General features: G+C 45.0%; 1 protein-coding gene across 1 annotated transcript in view; it reads left to right on the forward strand.

Moving 5' to 3' along the window:
* Nucleotides 1-9148: 9148 nt before the first annotated feature.
* Nucleotides 9149-22355, forward strand: part of LOC116858910 (two pore calcium channel protein 1-like) — a 32713-nt gene continuing 19506 nt past the window's right edge. Inside the window, exons 1-4 of the mRNA XM_032843871.1 lie at nucleotides 9149-9265; nucleotides 18123-18214; nucleotides 19245-19359; nucleotides 21735-21863. Coding sequence (XP_032699762.1) covers nucleotides 9191-9265; nucleotides 18123-18214; nucleotides 19245-19359; nucleotides 21735-21863 — 411 coding nt within the window. The 5' untranslated portion in view covers nucleotides 9149-9190. The remainder of the gene's footprint in view (nucleotides 9266-18122; nucleotides 18215-19244; nucleotides 19360-21734; nucleotides 21864-22355) is intronic.

Consider the following 22355-nt stretch of genomic DNA (forward strand, 5'->3'; position numbering starts at 1 on the left):
TATTTATTTGTTTGAGGGAGAGAAGACGCCAGTGGGGGTAGAGGTGGAAGGAGAGGGAGACAAGCAGACTCCCCGCTAAGCAGAGAGCCTGATGCGGGTGTCAGTTCAGGGCTTAATCCCGGGACCTTGAGATCATGACCCAAGCTGAAACCAAGAGTTGGTTGCTTAACCAACTGAGCCGCCTAGGCACCCCCATTTTTATCATTTTTAAGTGGCAGTGATTATGTTCACAGTGTTGTGTAGCCATTCCAAATCCATTCCGATATCCATTTCCAGATCTTTTTCATCATCACGAACAGAAAATGTGTCCCCGTTAAATAACTCTCCCTTCTCCCTTTTTTCCAGCTCCTAGTAGACTCTATTATACTTTCTATCTCTATGAATTTACCTACTCTAGGTACCTCCTGTAAGTAGAATCACATGGTATTTGTTTTTCTGTATCTGGCTTATTTAATGTAACGTTTTAAAGGTTTATCCATATTAAAGCATGTTTCAGAATTTAACTCTTTTTCACAACTAAGTAATATTCTACAGTTTATGTAAATACCACATTTTCTTTGTTCATTCACCAACAGATGGGTGGGTTGTTTCCACCTTTTGGCCATTATGAATACTACCGTTGTGAACATGGACATCCAGGTATATGTTTGAGTCCTACTTTCAGATCTTTTGAGCATATACCCAGAAGTAGAATTGCTGGATCATATGGTAATTCTATGTTTAGCTTTTTGAGGAAACCCCACTGTGTTTTCCACAGAGGTTGCTCCATTTTACATTCCCACTAACAATGTACCAACATTCCAATTTCTCCATCCTTGCCAACCCTTGTTATTTTCCTTTTTTTTTTTTTTTGTTATAGCCATCCTAATGGGTATGAGTTAGTATCTCATTGTGGTTTTAACTTTCATTCCCTGATTAATGATGTTGAACATATTTGCATGTGCTATTGGCCATTTGGCCATTTCTTTGGAGAAAAGTCTATTCAAGATTTTTGCCCATTTTTGCATTGCATTGTTTGCATTTTATTGTTGTTGCATTTAGTAGTTCTTTATATATTTTGGATATTGATCCCTTATCAGATATACACTTTGCAAATGTCTTCTCCCATTCTGTGGGTTGTCTTTTTACTATCTTAATAATATCCTTTGATGAGCAAAAGTTTTACATTTTGATCAAGTCCAATTTACCTATTTTGTTGTTGCCTGTGTTTTTGGTGTCATATTCAAGAAATCATTGCAAGTCCAATGTCATAAAGACATTCCCCTATGTTTTTCATCCATTTTGAGTTAATTTTTATATATGGTATGAGGTAAGAGTCTATCTTCATTCTTTTGCTTGTGGATAGACAGTTGTCCCAGCATCATTTGTCCTCTCTCATTGAATGGTCTTGGTTCTTGCTGAAAATCCATTGGATTATATATGTGAGAATCTATTTGTAGACTTTGTATTCTATTCCTTTGATTTATCTGTCTGTTCTTATGCTAGTACTACAATGTATGGTTACTGTAGGTTTGTTGTAATTTTAAAAATCAGGAAATATGACCATGCTGGGCATGGAGCCTACTTAAAAAAAAAAATCAGGAAGTATGAGTCCTCCAAATTTGTTCTATTTTTTATTTTGTTGTGGATATCCTCCAGAATGCAAAGGGGTATATCATTGTGATTTTGATTTGCATTCTCCTAATGATGAGTGATACTGAATATTTTCATGTGCTTATTAGCCATTTCTTTATCTTCTTTAGAGAAAAGTCCTTTCCCCACTTTGAAAACTTGGGTTCCTGTTTTTTGTTGTTGTTGATGATGAATTGTAAGAGTTCTCTACATTTTGAATACTAGACCCTTATGAGATACAGGTTTTCCCCACTATCCAAAAGCAGAATGTTCCTATGAAATCTGCAATGCTGTAAAATGAATAGGCAGTTACAATTTTTTAAAAAGATTTTATTTATTTGACAGAAATCAAAAGTAGGCAGAGAGGAAGACGGGGTGTGAGTAGGGAAGCAGGCTCCCTGCTGAGCAGAGAGACCAATGCAGGGCTTGATCCCAGGACCCTGAGATCATGACCTGAGCCAAAGGCAGAGGCTTAACCTACTGAGCCACCCAGGCACCCCAAAAAGTAGTTACTATTAATTTACAGTTGACCCTTGAACAGCATGGGGGGGTGAGGGGTGCCAACCCCTGTGCAGTCAAAAATCCATATATAAATTTTGACTCCCAAAAAGATAAGTACTAATAGCCTGCCATTGACTGGAAGCCTTACCAATATCAAAGTTAACACACATTGTGCATGTTATGTGTGTTATATACTGTATTCTTACAATAAAGTGAGCTGGAAAGAAGAAAATACTATTAAGAAAATCATAAGAGAAATTACAGTATTGTACTTGTCTCAGTATTGTATTTGTCTTAAAAAAATCTACGTGTAAGTTCGGTCCACACAGTTCAAATCCACGTTGTTCAAGGATCAACTAATATGGAAACATTTCTGAGTGTTCCCAGGCCCCCAAAATAACATCTTAGGCTTTTCAGATACCTTAGGACACATTTTGCTAGTGGATGCACAAAATAAGTTGCCATAGAGCACGTGTGCTCAAAGACATAGCTGCTAAGTATGGCGGCTGAGATGCTGAGTGTAGTTCCTAGGGAAGGTGCTTGGCGGCGCCACTCTCGCTGCTCAGGGTACACTCTGCCTCTACAGCAGCCCATGGCAAAACCAGTGCTGAATGCTATTTTTGCTTTTCACCTTTTTCATAAAAATGAAAATCCTTTTCAGATTTATTTTGGTTAGTGAAAACAGGTACTAATGTAGGTCTCTCAAAGAAGCTAAGTGGCCTGATAAGAACTTTCAAAAAGCAGAGGATACCTGTGCATGATTTCAGATACAGTGTTTTCCTCCATTCTGTGGGTTGCCTTTTCACAAACTAAATAATGTTCTTTCATGCACAAAATTTTTAATTTTGATGAAGCCTAATTTATCTATTTTTTTCTTGTTTATCGATTTCCTTTGGTTGTTTGTGCTTCTGGTGTCATATTAGAGATGCCATTGCCAAATCCAAGGTCATAAAGATTTGCCCCTGTGTTTTCCTTCTAAGTGTTTTATAATTTTGGCTTTTAAATATGTCTTTTACTCATTTTGATTTAATATTTGTATATGGGGTGAATTAAGTGTCCACTTTCATTCTTTTACATATAGACATTTAGTTGTCCCAGCATCATTTGTTAAAGTGAAGGGTCTTTCGGGGCGCCTGGGTGGCTCAGTGGGTTAAGCCTCTGCCTTTGGCTCAGGTCATGATCTCAGGGTCCTGGGATTGAGCCCCGCATCAGGCTCTCTGCTCAGTAGGGAGCCTGCTTCCCACGCCCCCCCCACCCCCGCCTGCCTGTCTGCCCACTTGTGATCTCTGTCAAATAAATAAATAAAATCTTAAAAAAAAAAAAAGTGAATGGTCTTTCCCACACTTAATGGTCTTGATACCCTTATCAAAAATCAATCTCCTTTCTTTTTTTCAGTAAAATTTTATTGTTTCCTATAAGGAGGTCTTACACATATTTGTTAGATGTATCTTATTTTAAAAATTTTAATATGGGAAATTTCAAATATATATAAAAACAGATGTACTCATCATTCATCCTCCACAACTCATGGCCAATCTCATTACATCTTATTCTTACACATTTCTCTACCTCCATCTTATTTGTGTAAGTCAAGTTTAGTGAAGTATACTTAACATGCCACAAAATGTACCCTTTTTATAATTTGATGAGATATGACCTATGTATTCAGTCACATAAGCCAGCATAACCAATATATAGAATATTTCCAACACCCCACAAACTTTATGACCCCTGTATAGCCAGATCTCTTCCTTAATCCCAGCTCCTGGAAAACACCAATTGGATTTCTGTCCTTATAGTTTTGTCTTTTCTTGTATTGGGCCTCAATTTTGTTTATAAAATTCCCAATTTTTTAATGGACCAGTGTATTAGACAACATGCTTTATTTTTGGACTCTCTTATGGTTCAAAGGATACATAGCTAGGTCAGCTTGGAGCTCTGGCAACAGCCCTTCTGTTTGAAGGAGAATAAACAAGTAACCATCTTCCTGTCAGGGCAGAGGCAAAATACAAAATGGGGCTCTGGGTCCCCTAAGGAAGGGGAGGAGGGAGCCTTGAGAAGATAGTGTCCTTTGAGAACAGCCTTCCACATCCCCCTTTCTGTGGTTAATTGCAGAGTATTGATTGAAACCATTTCATACCACTTCTAAAAATTCTCACTCAACAAATACTTTTTGAAAACCTTCTATTTTTCAGGCATTGGTACAGATGTTTGGGAAATATCTGTGGACAAAATAAAGATTTCCACCCTGATGGACATTAAATTCTCTCTGGCATAAACAGACACTAAACAATAAACCTAAGAAGTTAAACATCATATGGTACAGTAGAGGGTTTGTGGACAACGCAGAAAAGTAAAAGATCAGGAAAGGAGGGCAGCGGGAGGGCAGGGGTGGATTGAAAAGTTAAGTAAGACAGCCAGGGCCTGTCTCCCTGAGAAAGTGGGATCCCAACAAACCCTAGAAGGGATGGAGAGTTGGGCAGGTTGGTGCTGGGGAATGAGTAACCCAGGCTGAGGGAATGGTTGGTGCTAAGGCCCTGTGGAGGGTTTGAGAATCGGAAAGGAAGCCAATGAGACTAGAGCAGAGTGAATGAGAAGGGGGAGAAAGAGATGGGGTCAAAGACTGAGCAGGTCTTGCAGGTGCACTGTCTCGTAGATGAGTTGAGATTAGCCCTCTATTGTCAACGATGTTGTTTTTACCCACATATCCTGATTACTGCATTGCAGTGTTTAAAATACTGTACAAATCCCATGTGATTCAAGGAGATAATTGGCAAATAGAATTAGGCAGAATCCTTGGGTTAAATACAGATTGACTTTTTCTCAACTGAAACTACCTAACAGCTCCTTCTATACAGAGCAGAGCAGAGTGATAATTCCCAGCCTTTGTGCCAGTAGGTCTGGGTTTGTGATCCCAGTGTCACTACTTTCAAGCTGTGTGAGCTGGGGCAGGTTGATTCTCCTTTCTGAGCCCGTTTCCTTGGTTCCAAAGTGGGGATATGGTAATTACCATGACAGTACCTGTACTGTCATGGTACAGTACATGGTACATGATAGTACCTATCATGGGCTTAATTGTGCCCCCCCCAACCAAATTCATATATTGAAGTCACAGCCCCCAGTACCTCAGAATGGGACCCTATTAGGAGTTAGGGCCTTTACAAATAATAAAGTGAGGTCATGAGTGTAGGCCCTATTCCAGTAAGATTGCTGTATTTATATGAAGTAGACATTGGGAGGCAGACACGCAAAGAGGAAAGACCAGGTGGGGAAACAGGGAGACGGTGGCCATCTGCAAACCAAGGACACAGGCCTCAGATGAAACCATCCCTCTAACACCTTGATCTTGGACTTCTGGCTTCCAGAATTGCAAGAAAGCAAATTTCTAATGTTTAAGCCCCCTCATCTGTGGTATTTTGTCATGGCGGCCCCAGCAAACTTACACGGTACCCCAAGGGTACTGTTACAAGGTGTACTTTTTGGTAACCAGAGTCTAAAGGCTGTGCTTTCTAAGTTTGTTTCATTCTTTCCCTGCAGATGTGCATTCCCCCACCAGCAGCGACGCTACCAGGAATAGACATTCTCAGGCACAATTACCAAAATTTTAATATTTTTCCATTACAGAAAATATTTTTTTCATTCAATAGGCAAAATTGTTATTTAAACTCCATCTTTACATCCTTGTTTTTTACTGTATGTAAACACATGAAAGTAAAATAGAAATATAGTTAAAAATGAAACCTTGTAGGAAAGTACACAAGAAAAAAGTCTCTCCCTCCAAGCTTCTGCTCCCCACTGTGTGCTCAAAGGTGAGCACTGATGACAGTTTACTTATGTATCCTCCCAGGAACATATTTTATTCATTTATTAGAAAGTATAGGTAAATGCATCCTTTAAAAAAATTTCTACAGGGACACCTGGGTGGCTCAGTTGGTTAAGTGTCTGCCTTCGGCTCAGGTCACGATCCCAGAGTCCTGGGATCAAGTCCCGCATTGGGCTCCTTGCTCAGCAGGGATCCTGCTTCTCCTCTGCCTGCTCTGCCTGTTCTGCCTGCAGCTTTCCCTGTTTCTGCTCTCTCTGTGACAAATGAAGAAATAAAATCTTAAAAAAATAAAAAACTTCTACAAAAGATACCAAACCCTCTGGAGGGTACAACTCTCCTTCCCCATTTACTATCTTACAGATTTTTCCCTATCAGCAATACAGATCAACTGCATTCTGTCTCCTGGGCTGCATAATATAGCTCACATAACTCTAAGTTCAAAGGTCAGATGGTTCTGGGGAGGAAGGGGCCAAAAGTAGTCTTTCCATGAGGCCATCAGAGACCTGGCTGCTGTGCCTGGCTGCTGTGCAGCGTCATCCCCACCCGAGACTGACTGCAAGATGCTTGCCTGTGGCTGTTGGGAATACATGTTTTTATATTTACATTCATAGGACAAGGGGAGGGGAGACAGCGAAAGAAGCCACTCCTTGTGGACCATAGCTTCTTGTAGGCAGGCTGAGCTACTACTGAGGCTGATAACTGTTGCCAGGAAAAGACCCTGCATAGATTGGCCTAGCCAAGCAGGATCATCCTCTAGTGGGAGAGGGGTTGGAGGCCTGACCGAGTCCGGGTTCCCGGGTGGTCAGGGGGTGGATGGTAGGCTGGGGATCAGCAGTGTCTACAGGGTAGGAGTGGTCTCATTTGCACAGAATTGCATGCAAGCATGTTCACGCGTGTGCAGGTGAAGGAAAGTGTAGAGCATGTTTTCATCCAAACTGGCTAATAGTTGTTTCAACTCTTTACAATGAATACATTTACATTGTACCAAAATAAAAATCATTTTAAAAGACCTGCCATAAAACAACCATTCTATAAGTCACCACTTGGGATAGAAATAGAATAATTGTCTTTTTTCAAAGGCATGCAGAGTTTTATGGTGATCTTCACAATAAACATTTTTTTTTAGAAGATTTTTACTTGTTTGGGAGAGAGAACGCATGCACAAGCTGAGAGAGTGGCAGACAGAGGGAGAAGCAGGGTCCCTGCCGAGCAAGGAGCTGGATGCGGGACTTGATCTCAGGCCTCTGGGATCATGACCCAAGCCAAAGGCAGATGCTTAACTGACTGAGCCACCCAGGCGTCTCTCACAATAAGCATTATAAGAATTATTTCAGACATCCTGTAGACATGGGTCACTGAGTACAAGCTGGTGTGAATTCTGCTTTGCCATTTCATCTGCTTCCCATATGTCTGCCCATTCAGGAAGTGAGGATTCAAAGATGAAAGTTTCCTGCCCTCTCCTCCACCAGGTGCTTGTCCTAGTGGGGTGGGACAGCATATACAAATAGAAGAACTGAGGCACCGTGTGGTTATTTTCATGAAGAGCATGGGACCACAGAGAGGAAGTGATCCATTGGCTGGAAGAGCTTTGCAGGGGATGTGATATTAGAACTGTGTGGGAATAATCAGAGGAGGTGGGCGGTAGCAAACCCAGTGCCTGGCATGCCCATGAAGGGACTGGAGCTACATGGTGTTCTCACAGCAGGCCAGCCTCGTGGCTAGAACTCAACTCTGGCATTGAAAAACAGGCTGGTGTCCTGTATTCATTTTCTATTGCTGTGTAACAAATTGCCGCAAATTTAGGAGTTTAAAGCAACATCTTTTTATTATCTCATAGTCTATTGTTCCAAAGTCCAGCAAAGCATGGCTGGACTCCATGCCCCGAGTCTCATGTGGCTGAAATAAAGGTGTGGGCAGGGCTGTGTTGCTTTCTGGAGGCGGGGGGCTGGGGCTGGGGTCACAGAATTTGCTTCCAGCTTCATTTAGATTGTTGGTGGAATTCAGTTCCTTGCAGTTACCCCTCTGTCTTCAAGGCAGCAGCATCCTGGCCAGGCACATCGAGCCCAGCCTGGGCTTCCAATCTCTCACCTCCCCTTCTGCTTTTCTCTGATGTTTTTAAGGGCTCTCGTGATTCCATTGGGCCAACCTAGATAATCCAGGAAATTTCTGTGTTTTAAGATCAACTGATGAGTGACCTGAATTACATGCTTTAAATCTCTTTTGAGGAGTAAAGTAACAGATTCATAGTACCAGGGGGTAGATGGGCAATCTTCTGGTGGGTGGGGGCCAGGGGAAGAAGTGGGGCAGGATTCCGCTTGCTACAGTTCCTGAGCTGGATCTTGGTAGCCGTCAATACCTAGCGCAAGGTCCGGATGGAACACTTAAGAGGATACCATGCTTCCTGCTGGGTGTCCAGGGCCAGTTCCAGCCCTGCCAGGCCTCCTCTTTCTCTGAGAAGGGTCAATGAAGTTGGTTGGTACTGGGCCCAGGGCCCCTTGCCCTGCTGGCCAAGGCTCATCTAAGAATTGCCCTCAAGAATTTTCTATGTATTGTTATAAGTTCATGATCAACTTTTTTAAAAAGTCAGGAACAGTCTCATGAAAATCTGCATTTTTGTTTTCTCTGGAAAATGCATCAGTTCTGGCAACACTGAGTTCCCCGCCGAGCTGGAACTGGGGGCAACCTGGGGGAAGGGAGGAGGGGCTGCGCCCCCTCCCCAAAAGTATCTGCCTTAGGAGGACCCACTGAGTTCACCCCCCCCCCCCCCCCCCCCCCGGGGGGGGGTCTCTACTAGGACGGGGAAGGAACCAGCATTTACTGGGACCTCGCCAGTGGCAGTCACTGAATATATATGAACGAATTTAATTCTCAAAACAACTGTTTTACGGTGCTTCCATGGCACAAGGTTGGGGCCTTACGCCAGGGTGGCCTCCAACCCACGCCGCCCCCAGCCGGAGCTAGTCCCCCGCGGCCCCTCGGCGACCCGCCCACGCCCTCTCCGGCTCCGCGTCCCCGCCCCTGGATCCAGAACGCGGCCGGGAGGCTGGGCAGGGAAGGGGCCAGAGCCTGGAAGCCCGCCGCGCCCGCCGCCGCCGGTCCTCCGCCCTCGGAACCGCCGCGGGTCGTCCCCGCCGTGGTCACGTGGAGGGCCGAGCGGAGCGCGCTCAGCCCCGGCCTCCGGGGGCCCGAGGACAGAGTCCGCCACGGCGGCCCCGACGCTCCCACATCCCGACCCGCTGCGCCGCCGCCGCGGAGATGCCAGGGGCCGGCCGAGCCGCTGGTGTGCGCCGCCTGCACCCGCAGCCCTCGGAGGAGCCGCCCGCGCTGGAGGTAAGGGGGCGACCGCGCTCGCAGGACGTCCCGAGGGCTGGCGGCGCGCGCCGACGGCAGAGTCTCGGGTCCGGAGCGGGTCCCTCCCGGCGCGGCCACCCGCGGAGCTCCCGGGTCGAGCGCGACCCCGCGCGAAGCCAGCGCTGGTTGCTGGGAGTAAGGGCCCGGTGGAGAGGCGGGCGAGGAGCACCCCCTGCCCTGGGGCTGACTCCGTCCTCTGGGCCGCGGGAGCCGTGGCACTGGGGCTGCTCCACTGGGAAGCGCACGGGGGCTGGAGCTCCCGGGATCCGCGCCCCGAGCCGCAGTCCCGCATGCTGGAGTCGGTGGGGGGCTGTTAAGTCCGCGCCCGCGCCGCCTGAGCCGGCCGGAGCCGCCTCCCCGCTGGCGGGGGCCGCGCTGGAACCCGCGGCCGGGCTCTGTGTTGGGGGTCCGGTGCCAATTTAGCGCGCCCCTGCGGGGTCTAGGGTGCCCATGCTCGCCGCTCTGTGCTCCATGGCGGCAGGAAAACCTCCGAGGGTCCCGCTGCAGGGAAACGCCCGGGAAGAAGTCTGCGGGATGTGGGTCAGGGAGTGCTGAGGCAGCACCCCGCGGGACGAAGCAGATGGGCTCAGCTCTGCTGTTCTTTGGAAGACGTGGAGCTTCCAAGCAGTCGTTCCTGGGCTGTTTCCTTTCTCTGGATGAGAACTCAGAGTGCAGAGGGAAGCAGAACCCCTGTTGTTGGAGTCCCTACTCTGACTCAGAAAATCCTACCTCTGAGCGACAAGATGAGGAGGGCCCGATACCTGGTGCATTTTCCCGTTTCCCGCTCGGTAATGTGGGGATGCTAAGTCACACCCACCTCAGAGGAGTCGGAAGACCTTGTCAGTCAGGCCCCGAGCACAGTGCTTGGCCCACGGTAATGACAGCCAGGTTTCAGGAGTCTCTGGGAACATTCACGTGTGCCGCCTTTCCTTCTCGTCCGGCAAGTGTGTGGGAGGCAAAGGGTCTTTCAGTTCTCCCTCCGCCTCCTCCTTGAGCTGACCTCTTCGGCTCTGGGCTGTTCTGGCATCGCCCCTGCTTCTTCTCAGTGGGCTCCTGTGGCCTGTTTAAGGCAGCCCACCAGGCAGGCTCTCTCGTGTAAAGCTGAAAATCCCTGGTTGGTGCATTGGCCTCCCTCTTTGGCCCGCTGGTCTCTCAGAAAGGCCTGGCCACTTCCAACAGGTGAATTTGACCATGTCTCCCTAAGGTAGAGGAAAGCAGGTAAAGGAGAAAGAGGAGAAGGATTCTTGGTCCCTAGCTGTGACCCAACCCAGGCGGTGTTCCCCTCCTTCTGCACCATGATGGGCCTGGGACCCCTGGAGTTTTCTGTGGCGAGAGCATCTTTTTAGATGAAGATTGTCTATGTCCTCCCTCTGTGTACTTAATATTTCTTTGTCTAAATAAGAGAAGACTGTAAAACAAACACACACACACACACACACACACACACACAACTAATCCTTTGAGACCTCAAGAAATGCAGGGAGAGCTGAAACAGCCCAGAGTCCTGATTGAGCCCAGGGTGAGGCTTTTGGCTTAATTCACGCCTGTAGGAATCACATACTTGTGTCTCAGTATCTTTCAAGGCCCCTGGGAGCAGGCATGCAAGGCGAGGAGTCTGGTACCGGCTGGTAATTCTAGCAGAACCCCTCATTTTCTGAGATAACAGCAATGACTGAGTCATTAAGCCAAGCAAGGCTCTGACCGAAGATGCTTGGTAGCTACCATGAAATGGTTAGTTTTGGGGCACTTAATAAAAAACTGCCTAGTCATCGAAAATGCATTTCTACCCTCTACTTTCAAGTGTTTTTTGTTTGTTTGTTTGTTTGTTTGTTTTAAAGATTTTATTTATTTATTTGACAGGCAGAGATCACAAGTAGGCAGAGAGGCAGGCAGAGAGAGAGGAAGGGAAGCAGGCTCCCTGCTGAGCAGAGAGCCCGATGTGGGACTCGACCCCAGGACCCTGAGATCATGACCTGAGTCGAAGGCAGTGGCTTAACCCACTGAGCCAACCAGGCACCCCCTGTTTGTTTGTTTTTTTTAAAGATCCTTTTTCTGCCTGGTGTTTCTTTTGGCAGATGCTAAGGTGGCAATCCACTCCTTTGGTACTTTTACCAACACTTTCAGCTTTGAAATCGAAATAATCCAATGTCAGTGATTCTCAGCCTTACTGTGGGTTAGAATTACCTGGGGAGTCTTTAGAAATGTGTCTAGGTTCAGACCCTACCACAGAGATTCTGATTTAATTGGTCTGAGTGTGACCTGGGTAACAGTCACTTTAAAGGTACCAAGTATGGAAAGTACAGCCACGGCTGAGAGCCCACGTCCTGGCCGCTGTTACTTTGTGATCTGTGTGATCGCCTCCCGGTATTTTGTGTGCTTCTCTTTGAATCTTCTTATACTTAAAACTTTTCATTCAAGTCTTCAATTGCCCTGGCTTCAGGCTCTCCGTCTCCTGGTTTTCCCTTATATAGTGATTTGCAGAGAATTTTTTTTGCAGGAGGAAAATGGGAGGAACCAAGAAGCCCTGGGACAGGATGAGTTACATCAGGTGGCCACAAGCTGGACTGGCTACAGGGGCCAGGGAGGAACATAAAGCCAGGGGCCTAGGTGGGAATGACTCAGCTGGAGAGTGGGGCTTATGGTGACATGGAGGGGATGTCTTTTGCCAGAAGAAGACCATGGTTATCCACTTCCAGTTGGCTTTGGCTCCAGGGGCTATCACAGACTGCAGAAATGGCCACAGACTCTTCCCATCCTGCATACAACCCGGTTTACAATGAGCCTTTGCAACTCCTTCTAGCAGGAGATGGAGTCAATTTCTCCAGCCCTTGAGACCATTGACCGTGAAACTTACTTTAGGCAATGGGACAGAAGCAGAGGTGACACAAGCAGAGATAGCAAAAATACTCAAGCATTGGTGGTTGCTCTCCTCATGCTCCTGGGAACCCTTTCACCACCAGCGTGTAGAAGAGCCCTGTCTAGCTTGCTGCTCCATGCACATGGCCAAGACACGTGAGCACGGCTGTCCTGGGCCACCTCTTCCAGATGACCATATGGATTAGCTGCGTTGGTCTAGATCAGAAGGGCTGCCTGGCCGACACAGAATTTGAAAAAATAATGAGTGTTTATTCAGGTGACCTGAGTATTGGGGTGGGTAGCAAAAGCATATTGAAATAGAGCCCAACATTGCCAGATGTTATGACCTTTCAAAGAGAAACCAGAAGTTCAAATTTTTGTGTAAGCTCCAGTTTTTAAAAAAATTTGAACTAGTAGCCAGCATCCATAAAGCAATCTCTGGGCCAAACAAAACACATCTTTAGGCTGCCCTTGGCCTGCGGGTTGTTGGTCTTTCTGCACTGAGGGACAGGAGGTGTTTATACTAACAGCTAACTGCCACCTCTTCTCTCACAGTCTCACCATGGCTGCCATGGCCTAGCTTACCCTCAGCAGCTAGCTGTTTCTTCATGGGAAATGCCCACAATACACTTTATAACCCCAGCTTCTCTTGGCAGTCTTTCTTTTTGGAGAAGGAAGCTGCTGGTATTGTCAGTCTTCATGGAGGAGATGAGATTTGAGATGGCCCCCCATGAAGGAAAGTTCTAGAAAGTGTACTCCTGGTTTTAGGTGTGGAAATGGGGCTGGTAGTGGGACAGTGGACAATGCACCCACTAATTTCAACCAGAGAAGAGGGCTATTGTAGGGAAATGAGGGAAACAAAGTTGGAGAGAGGGGAGATCATGGAGCCCCTAAATGCCAAGTTTGACATTTGATTCTGCGGGAACTCTAGGCGAAGAGAAGTCGCTAGAAGCTTTTGAATGGGGGTTGCACGGAAAGCAGTGACCATCTCTATTCTGGGCATCATTGTGCCCATAACTTATGGGAGCAAAGAAGGGAGGCAGAGAGAGACAGACAGAAAGTATAGTGCTTGTAGTAGCAGATGGAAAAACTGAGACGAGAGAGAATTTTCCTTAAGATTTACGGTAACTTCTTTTTATCTTAGGTTGTTGTTAGTTAGGTTAATTTTCTTATATAGCTAAATGAGACATATCAGCGTTTTAAAAAAGCACTTCTATCATCAGCTTTGTCAAGGTTCTTGTCTGACTTAAAGGTATCTGGAACTTCTAGTCGTTTATTCCTACACTGGGGGGCTTAGGGAAGGAACTTCCTTGCTTTCTCCTGAAAGCTTCTGGAAGTGATCATTCCCTACTCTCCTGCACTTTCTCTGCCCTCTTTCCCTAAGGGATTATAAGTTATCCACCTTTCCACAGAAGGAAGCCTTACAGGGTTGAGAGGCCTGGAGGAGAGAACACAAAAGTCTTAAATACATTTCAGATCTTGGGGAGAGGGAAGGGGATGTCACAGCTAGAAGAAGAGGACAAAAAGAAAATCCAGAAAAGTTCAGTTATTGCCCTAGTGCCATGAGAATACAAAACGTACAAGAAGCAGTAGTAAAGTGGCCATATTTAGGCCAGTGATTTTCCATCTTGCTTGCATGTTGGAATCCTGTGGGAGCTTTACAGAGTCGTCCAGGGTCTCATCTCCTTGAGACTCTGATGCACTTGGTCTGGGCAACAGGCTCTTTACCAGCAAAGCTCGGAAGGTGGTGGGAGGTGTTGTGGGGGTTCAGAACTGCTGTCCTGGCAGACACTGGTGCCTCCCCAAGGCCGGGGCTGCTGTCGTGGGGTGCAAAGCTATCCATAAGCTGTGTCTGGGGGAACATTGTTATTTGGCCTTTGCTTGTTTTCATGGTAGATAGGGGCAGTGGTTCGCATGTAAACTTGAAAGTATGCAGTTTTGAAAGAGCATGCATGACACAAGCCACATTCTTGGGTTGCATGAAAATGATTTGTTTTATGGAAAGATCCAGATGGCCTTAGTACTAGTGAGAATGGTCATTGCAGTAAGTTTGCCGTGGAGAGTACTTCTTCCCAAGCAAAGATGGGCGGGGGCCTTAGAAGTTGCACAGAAACAGGATGGAGAGAAGGAAGACAAGTAGGCACAGAAGACCAAGGAGGTGAGATTTTAAAGAGAGAGAGACAGATGTCAGAAGTGGACTAGGTAGGAATGGGAAAGTTTGGAAACAATGTCAAGGTAGATTGGCTGTTGTGAAAGTGTCAGTGTATTTCAACGTAACAGGCATGAGTTCAGGTGGCAAGGGGGGTTTGGAAGAGGTGCCCTGGTACTTATATCATTCGGTGTGGGGAGCCTGGTTAGTGGCTGAGGGAGGTAACTGCCAGGGCCTGGCTGGCTGAGGATTGCCGCTGAGCATTTTTTCTGTTCTCTACCTGGAGGGCATGTGGATGGTACATCTCAAATCTGTGCTTGTCAAATTGCTCGTTTATGGACAAACCTTTTCACTGGGACTGGGAGAATGTTAGTAGCATCATCTTTTAAAATTGGGAACACTAGTGGCTTTAAGAGATTTTGACCTGAATAAATAAATATATATATATATGTTTATATGTACATATATATATACACACACACACACACACACACACACACACACACACATACAAACAGAGAGAGAGAGAAGGAAGCAGACTCCCCACTGAGCAGAGAGCCCGATGTGGGGCTTGATCCCAGGACCCTGAGATCATGACCTGAGCTGAAGGCAGAGGCTTAATCCACTGAGCCACCCAGGCACCCCCAGAGAAATCATTCTTTAAAGAGAAAGAAGAAATCAGGAACACAGTAAGGAGAGATGGAGAGACATCTCCAGCATTTTATTTATTTATTTATTTATTTATTTCTCTCTCTCTCTTTCTTTTCTTTTTTTTAAGATTTTATTTATTTATTTGTCAGAGAGAGAGAGAGAGAGCACAACTGGAGTTCCCCGACCTGAATATATTTTTTAAGGGCCTTCATATTATAATTTGTTGCTGTTCCAGTACAGTCTTTAGGGGGCTTATGGGAACTTTCTTAAGATTAGTGTGCATTCACTTAAAAAAATAAACTCTTGTTGATGCTTGCCATTTTCTATCCCAAACAGATTTCTAAGTATATCCTGGGGAACTCTAGTGTTCCTTGGTGTTTGAGATGTTCAATGGAAAAATAATTGGTATTAATAGATTGCCTACTAAAATATTTTTTAAACATGTAAAAGGAAAATGTGTGATGAAGTGTCTAACACATTTTTATGGTGCTTCTTAGTTTTTAAAGATTTTATGTATTTATTTACTTATTTACTTGTTTATTATTTAGATCACAAGCAGGGGGAGGGGCAGAGGGAGAGAGAGAACCTCAAGCAGACTCTGCACAGAGTGTGGAGCCCAACGTGGGGCTGCATCCCATGATCCTGAGATCATGACCTGAAGCCGAAATCAAGAGTCAGACGCTGAACGGGCTGAGCCACCCAGGTGCTCCCAGTTCTTCTCAGTTTTTAATAACCTGCCTTTAGGAATTGCTGTACCAGCCCTGAGAAGGCCCGTGACTTGAGAGGTGACAGGTTCTTAGCGCTGTGATTTCATCTTTGAGATTGTTGTTTGGCATCTATTTTTAATGGAAACATTCATCTTTTGGGGGCAGTTTTTAACAGCTTTATTGAGCTATAATTGATAAAAACTAAACTATACTTATTCTAAGTGTGCAGTTTGGTGAGTCTTGGTAGATGAGTACACTCATGATATTAATGCCACAGTCAAGGTAGTGAACATATCTGTCACCCCTGTAGGTTTCCTTGTGCCTGTTTGCCGTCCCTCCCTCTCCCCATCTCCTCCTCCCTGTTCCCAGGCCACTGATCTGGTCTCTGCCCTCTAGAGTAGCTTGCATATTCTAGAGTTTTATATACTCATATAGTAGGTACTCTTTCAGCAGAACAGGAGTTAGCTTCTTTCACTCAACAAAACTATTTTGAGATTCATCCATTTTGTTGTGTTTATCAGTAATTCATTCCTTTTTATTGCTGAGTCATCTTTCATGGTAGAGATATATCACATTTTGTTTATCTATACACTTATTATGGACATGTTGGTTGGTTCTGGTGTTCAATTGTTGAGCTGCTATGAATATTTGTATACAAGTATGACTTTGGAATGGTGTTCTAACATAAGCCTCATTCTCGGGGTGGATGTAAAGTCTTTGTGTAGACATATGCTTTCTTTCTCTTTGGTAAATACTTAGGAATTGAATGGCCAAGAAACTACCAAACTGTTTTCTGAAAGAAATGCACCATTTTCCATTCCTACCAGCAATGTGTGACAGTTTCTGTTGCCTTACATCCTTGTCAACACTTGGCATAGTCAGTCATTAGTTTTATCCATTGTAGTCAATATGAAATGGCATCTCACTGGGGCTTAAATATGTATTTCCTAAAAAAAGAAAGAAAAATATGTATTTCCCTAATGACTAGTGATGCTGAGTATCTTCTTATGTGCTTATTTGCCATGCATACATATATCTTCTGTAGTGAAATACCTATTAAAAGACTTTTAAAAGACTTACCTTAGTAACAACTGTTTGTGTTTTTTTAATGCAATATAACTTATTTTTTAAGGTGTTGCAATATGAAATAAACTGAGGGAACACAGTTCTGCTGTGTCTACAGATACATACTTTTGTATATTTGTATAAAGTTTGGAATTTTTTGACCTTTCCGAGTACTAGATCCGCTTGCAAAATGGGCTTGCCTGACCAATAGATTTCCATCCCAGTTCCAGCAGGAAGATGTCCTATGTTCTAAGGAGGTAATCCTGGTAATTGAACAGATAATCAGGTTGTTTTCCTTGTCAAGTACATAGGAAGGTCTAAATAGCTAGTCTGTATGTATGTGTGCTTTATCTCTTTTATACAGAATCAGAAGTGAGAGTCATTGCAAATGGGGCTTAGCTGTACTGGTCATGAGATGTAGAGTCAAATCTCAAGATGCCACTTTGGCTGATTGGATATTATCAATCATTTTAAATTATATGAGTGTTGGTGAGAAGCAGGAAAACATGATGCTCATGAACTATCTAGAGGCATATCAAAGGCATAACTTTTGGGGAAACAGTTTGGTATTATCTGTCAAAACAAAAAAAATGCAAATACCTCTCATTCACGAGTTCAACTCTATCCTATAAAAACATTCATATAGCACAAAGCTATGCATGTGTGTCCATGTGTAATATATATATATTTTTAAAATTCAATGTAATTGTGTTCAAACTAGAAAACAAAGGGAGATGCTACCTAAAGGAACAGGCGTTTATTAAAAAGAATGGGATAGGTATATATACATATATACATATATATATATATATTCATTCATTCATTCAATTAATATATATATTCATTCATTCATGAAAAAAAATGTCCAGAATATATTGAGTGAGAAAAGGAAACTTTGTATCATATGAAAACAACTTTGTTACTTTAAAATTACATGTATTTATAGAGTGGGGTCATACTTTAAGAAGGAGTTAGCTTCACAAGTTATCCAGAAAGGCATTGATTTATGTGTAAAAATTACCCTTGAAAAACACTCTAACCACCCATCAAATGCCCTAAATATAATTTTGTGTTTATATATTTGTGTGTGTTTAGCCCTATATATGTTAGTATAAATGTGCCATTGAATGACATGTATATATACGATTCAGTGCTTTTTTGCTCTCATTCCCTCCTCTGAGAGCCTATATTTGAATTCAAGAAGGTCCAGCATGCCTGTGTCTCAGGCCCACTGCAGGATTTCCAGTGCCCAGCAACAAATCTGGAGGTGTACAACCAGTCCTATAATGTTGATTACCCCTGGCAAGAGTGGGAAGGGGGGGTGTGGGGTTTTTTTTTGTACTTAATATGAAAAAGAGAAGTGTCCTTTCCTCTTCTGACTGGTGTTCTCTCCTTACTTTCTCCCAAGGAGGACCAGGACCTCCTGCTAGCAGCTGCCTATGTTTCTGATGCCCAGTACAACAGAAATGTTCCCTTTGAAACATCTCCTCGGGCCATCAGGTAAGGAAAGTGTTAAGCTGTCACAGAGAGCAAACTGTCCTCTAGTGCCCAGTAGTCTTTAAGTTAAACCCAAACTGAAGACATTGTCTCCGCAAACATTTTGAAAAGTCTCTATGGTATGACACATAGATTTGGATAAAATCCTAAAATCCAATGCTTTTTTTTTTTTTTAATTATAAGAACATGGTGTCTCACACATAGGAAAGCATTCAATCAATGCATTAGGGACGGATACACAAGTAAATGAGAACATCCAGAATAGGAGAGAGGGCATCCAAAGTAAACACATTATCACCTTTTCCTCTTAGGCACGGTTTGTCCTCTTAGAGTCAACTCAATGAAAAGCCTTGTTCTTTTTCTTTCTGTTGCCTTGTGATGTAATCCATATGTTTGTTCTTTTCCTAAGAATCCCGTCTTTTCTTTCGCACCCCGTAAACGTTGAACTAAGACCAAGGATTTGGCTCAAAATAAGGAAAAAATATTTCTTATCATCAGGGCTCAGTGCCAGTGCCTCCCAAAGCAATGAATGCCTCATTCCTGGAAGCTTCAAGCAGGTTGCGGCATGGGGGGGTGCTGTCCCCCGCCCGAAGGAAGAGAACTTGTGACTATGAGATCGCTCTGAGTCTATCATGTTATCAAGATGGGACAATGCACGTTTAAACTGGTTAGGCTACCATGCCACATCATATAGGTCACTTTAACTGAGGGTTTACTCTGTACTAGTCACTGTTTAAAGTCCTCTAAAAGTATTCTCTTATTATTGTTGTAATCACCACGAGGAAGGTTTAATCATAGCTGGAGACTGTTAAGAGACTGTCCTTTGAGATATGATAATGTGTTGATTTTTTTTTCTGTTAGTGTTTTGTAATGTGTGCCTTATTCACTACTGTCCCTTGCTCCTCAGAATTGAAAGGAAATGTGGCCAGAGCCATACTCTGTATTTTACCTACCATGTCTTCTAGTGGGAAGTTTGATTTCTGCTTGACTTCTGCTCCTTATTTACAAACACCTTTATTCTTTTTGTCTTCAGACTTTACTATTTTTATAACCACTGGACAATGCAAGTAGCCATCTACTTCTTTATTTGTGTGGACTTTTCCCTCGCCCTGTTTGAAGAGCCCGCGCTGTTTCCACTGCCTTTCTTGGTAAGGATTAAAAACAAAATGGCTACCCAGACTTTGTCATTGATGAGGTGGGCCCTCTTCCTCCCCCACCCCCCGCAATTTCAATACACATGAACATGATTTTATTTTTATTGCTGGGGACTGAAAGAATTCTGTTTATTCACTGAGCTGTTGCTTCCTTTATAGGCATTTTCAGTGGAGTAGAAGCTTTATTGTCTTCTGTGTACCCAGGGCTAAACTGGATAGAAAAATGGTATTTTCAGAGCATATCTATTAAATGGCAAGTAGACAATGTCATAATATGGTAGAATATGCAACTTGTACTTGCCACATTTCCAGCTTTCTTAAGTCCTAGATCACTAGCGTATTTATTGGTGCCTGGTAGTGGGTCACACAGGATTTTGAGTAATACAACCAATGAACCATCTATTCCAGATCAGTGCCAGTGAGTAACTAATCATCTGTTCATGTTAATTCTCAGCTTGATGCAGCTCCTGCCTCCTAGAGTAGTTGTAGCAGAAACTGGATGACTTGCAAGGCTCAGAGTATGTACTGTCTGGTCCTTTCACAGACAAGGGTCATCGACCCTAGCCTAAAGAACAGGCTTCTATTGCCTCCCATGATTCTGTGGGTAATGGGGCCCAACCGGGCAGATTCCTGTTCTGGGGTCATGAGCTGTGGAGATTGATATGTGGAGGCTCTGTTGATCCTTGGGGGCTGGCAGGGGCTGCTGGCCATCAGCTGGGAGCTTGCCTGGTTGGAGCTGTGGACCAGAGGGCCCTGTTGTCTTTTACCCGGCTGCTACGTGGGGCTTTAGGCTTCTCCCAGTTGGGGCAGGGGAGGTCCAGGAAAGAGCGCCCTCCTGTATGGGCACCATCAGGCTTCTACTTGTATAACACTTGCTGCTCTCCTGTTGGCCAAGGACCAGCAGGTGCTGGAGCCCTGAGTCAGCAGGGGAGAACACCGCCAAGGGCTAAAGACTGGAATCATGGTTCCTCGGGGGCCGTCAATGTGGTGGTGTAACAGGCTTCCATATGAGGAGATGCCACAAATAATGGAGTCTCTGGACAGAAAACTTGTGGCCCAGGAACTATCAGAACAAACATAAAGTTAGATGAAACAGAGCTGTGCATTCACAGGTCCAGACAGTCAGGCCCTCCCTAGCAAGGCTCACTCTGGACACCATCAGCCTTCCCTGGGGTCGTCTTCTCAGTCCCTTGCCTCCCTTCCCGAGTCCTCCCCCTTGCAGGTGTTAGTGGCCACGGGAGCTTTGGGTTGGCCACCTGGGTTCACAGCGCTCTGTCAGCCAGCATTTGTGCCTCCAGTCTCTAGAATCCAGTGTGCCAATGTGTCATGCTGGGGCTTTGGCCCAGGGACAGCGTTACGGAGCACATCCTATTTTGAGCTGGGGTGTCCTGGAATTGCCCCAGGCCCTTTGGTACTCCTGGTCTTGACAGTGAATCTCTAGAGCCCTTCAGGAGTGAGCAGGTTGAGGGCAAGAATGTTTGCAGGGAGCTGGAGTCTGTGTCCGCGCCCAGGACCCATGATGTGGGGGGAGGAATATTGAGTCACCTTGCTGCTTTTAGGGCCCAGAGCCAGCCCTTCCCATCCCTTAGGGAATCCATTCCTCCAGCCCACACCCCAGACCTTTCTGTCTTCCTACCCTAACCTGGCCAGGTTACCCTTTCCCCACCTCTTCCTGCTCAGCCACCCTCCTCTGCCTGTGCTGGAGACTGAGTGCCTGTGGTAGGGAGGACCAGCTGCCTCAGGGCCGTCACAGGGAAGCCTGGGCCGTGGTTCCAGGCTGCCAATTAGCTGCCGGTAGGAACTTCAGAGCTGGGGTCCTTAACCTAGGGAGGAGACCGTCAGGACGTGGCACTGGGCTCAGTGGCCTTCATTCTTTCCTCCAACCAACCACACATAGGTAGAGAGGGCAGCAGTGACAGAGATGGCTAAGGAATGACCCACATTCAAAACATGTCTTTGGGCAGTTACTGTACTATTAGAGAAACTGAACGTCTAAGTGCCCGTTCTAAATATGAATGTGAGAATTAGAGAGCCCAGAACATTCCTGTGTCTATCATCCCTGACCTCCCCTTTTCTGGGGAAATGCCTCTGGGTCCCCTGCCCGCTGATTCAGCCCCTCCCAGGAAGCCCTGCCTGTTGGCTCCTGGGATTCATGGCTCGAGGACAGATTTCCTAGGAAGAAGATATCATCCCCACCAGCAAAGAATTTGGTTGCAACTGGCAAAGAAATTAAGGGACATCACTAATTCTCAGAGGGTGGCATCAAGGGAGCTTGGGGAGTGGGGCGGTTACAAGAGGGCAAATGCTGAATTTCCAAGTGGCAGCGGGGTGGGGGGTGGCTATGTTGAGTCTCTGTTTTCTTTGTGCAGGCTACCTCAATAGCAGAAGTACTCTGCCTGACTGCGTTCTTCGGGAGACTTGTACATTTTGCGAAAGTCACCCCTCAGATGGTTTTCTGGAAGGATACGAAAAACATCTGCATCATGGTAACCATAGCGGTGAGTGCTCATGATAGCGCCCTGAGGAGTTTGTGGTCAAAGGCAGAAACTGTGAAGCGAACAGACCTGGTTAAAGCAACAGTGACAGACTTTGGCACAGCAAACCCCCTTTGCACAAGACAAGTGCGAACCCCAACTAAAGAACAGAGAAGGCAAAATATGATGGTGAGAGTGCTGTATTTTAGCATAGTGAGAGCACTTCCAAATTAAAAGGGGGGAAAAAAAGACAGAAACTCCAGTAGTGCCAAAAATAGGTGAAGGCATCTCACAGAAGAAAAATAATGGTAGCTAAGAAAAAACATGTCATTTCTCTAATTTAAAAAAAAATTATATATATACATATATATATGTATATATATATATATACATATATATATGTTAAAACAATAAAATATCATGTGTTCGCCTATGAAACAGTGTTAGCAAGATTGAGAGGAAAAAGAACCTTCTACCCCACTGATGGGACAAATAAGCTGTCTTTCTGGAAGGCTG

The sequence above is a fragment of the Lontra canadensis genome, unplaced genomic scaffold (genome assembly GCF_010015895.1).
Source record: "Lontra canadensis isolate GAN:19392208 unplaced genomic scaffold, GSC_riverotter_1.0 scaffold144, whole genome shotgun sequence".
Taxonomy (NCBI): domain Eukaryota; kingdom Metazoa; phylum Chordata; class Mammalia; order Carnivora; family Mustelidae; genus Lontra; species Lontra canadensis.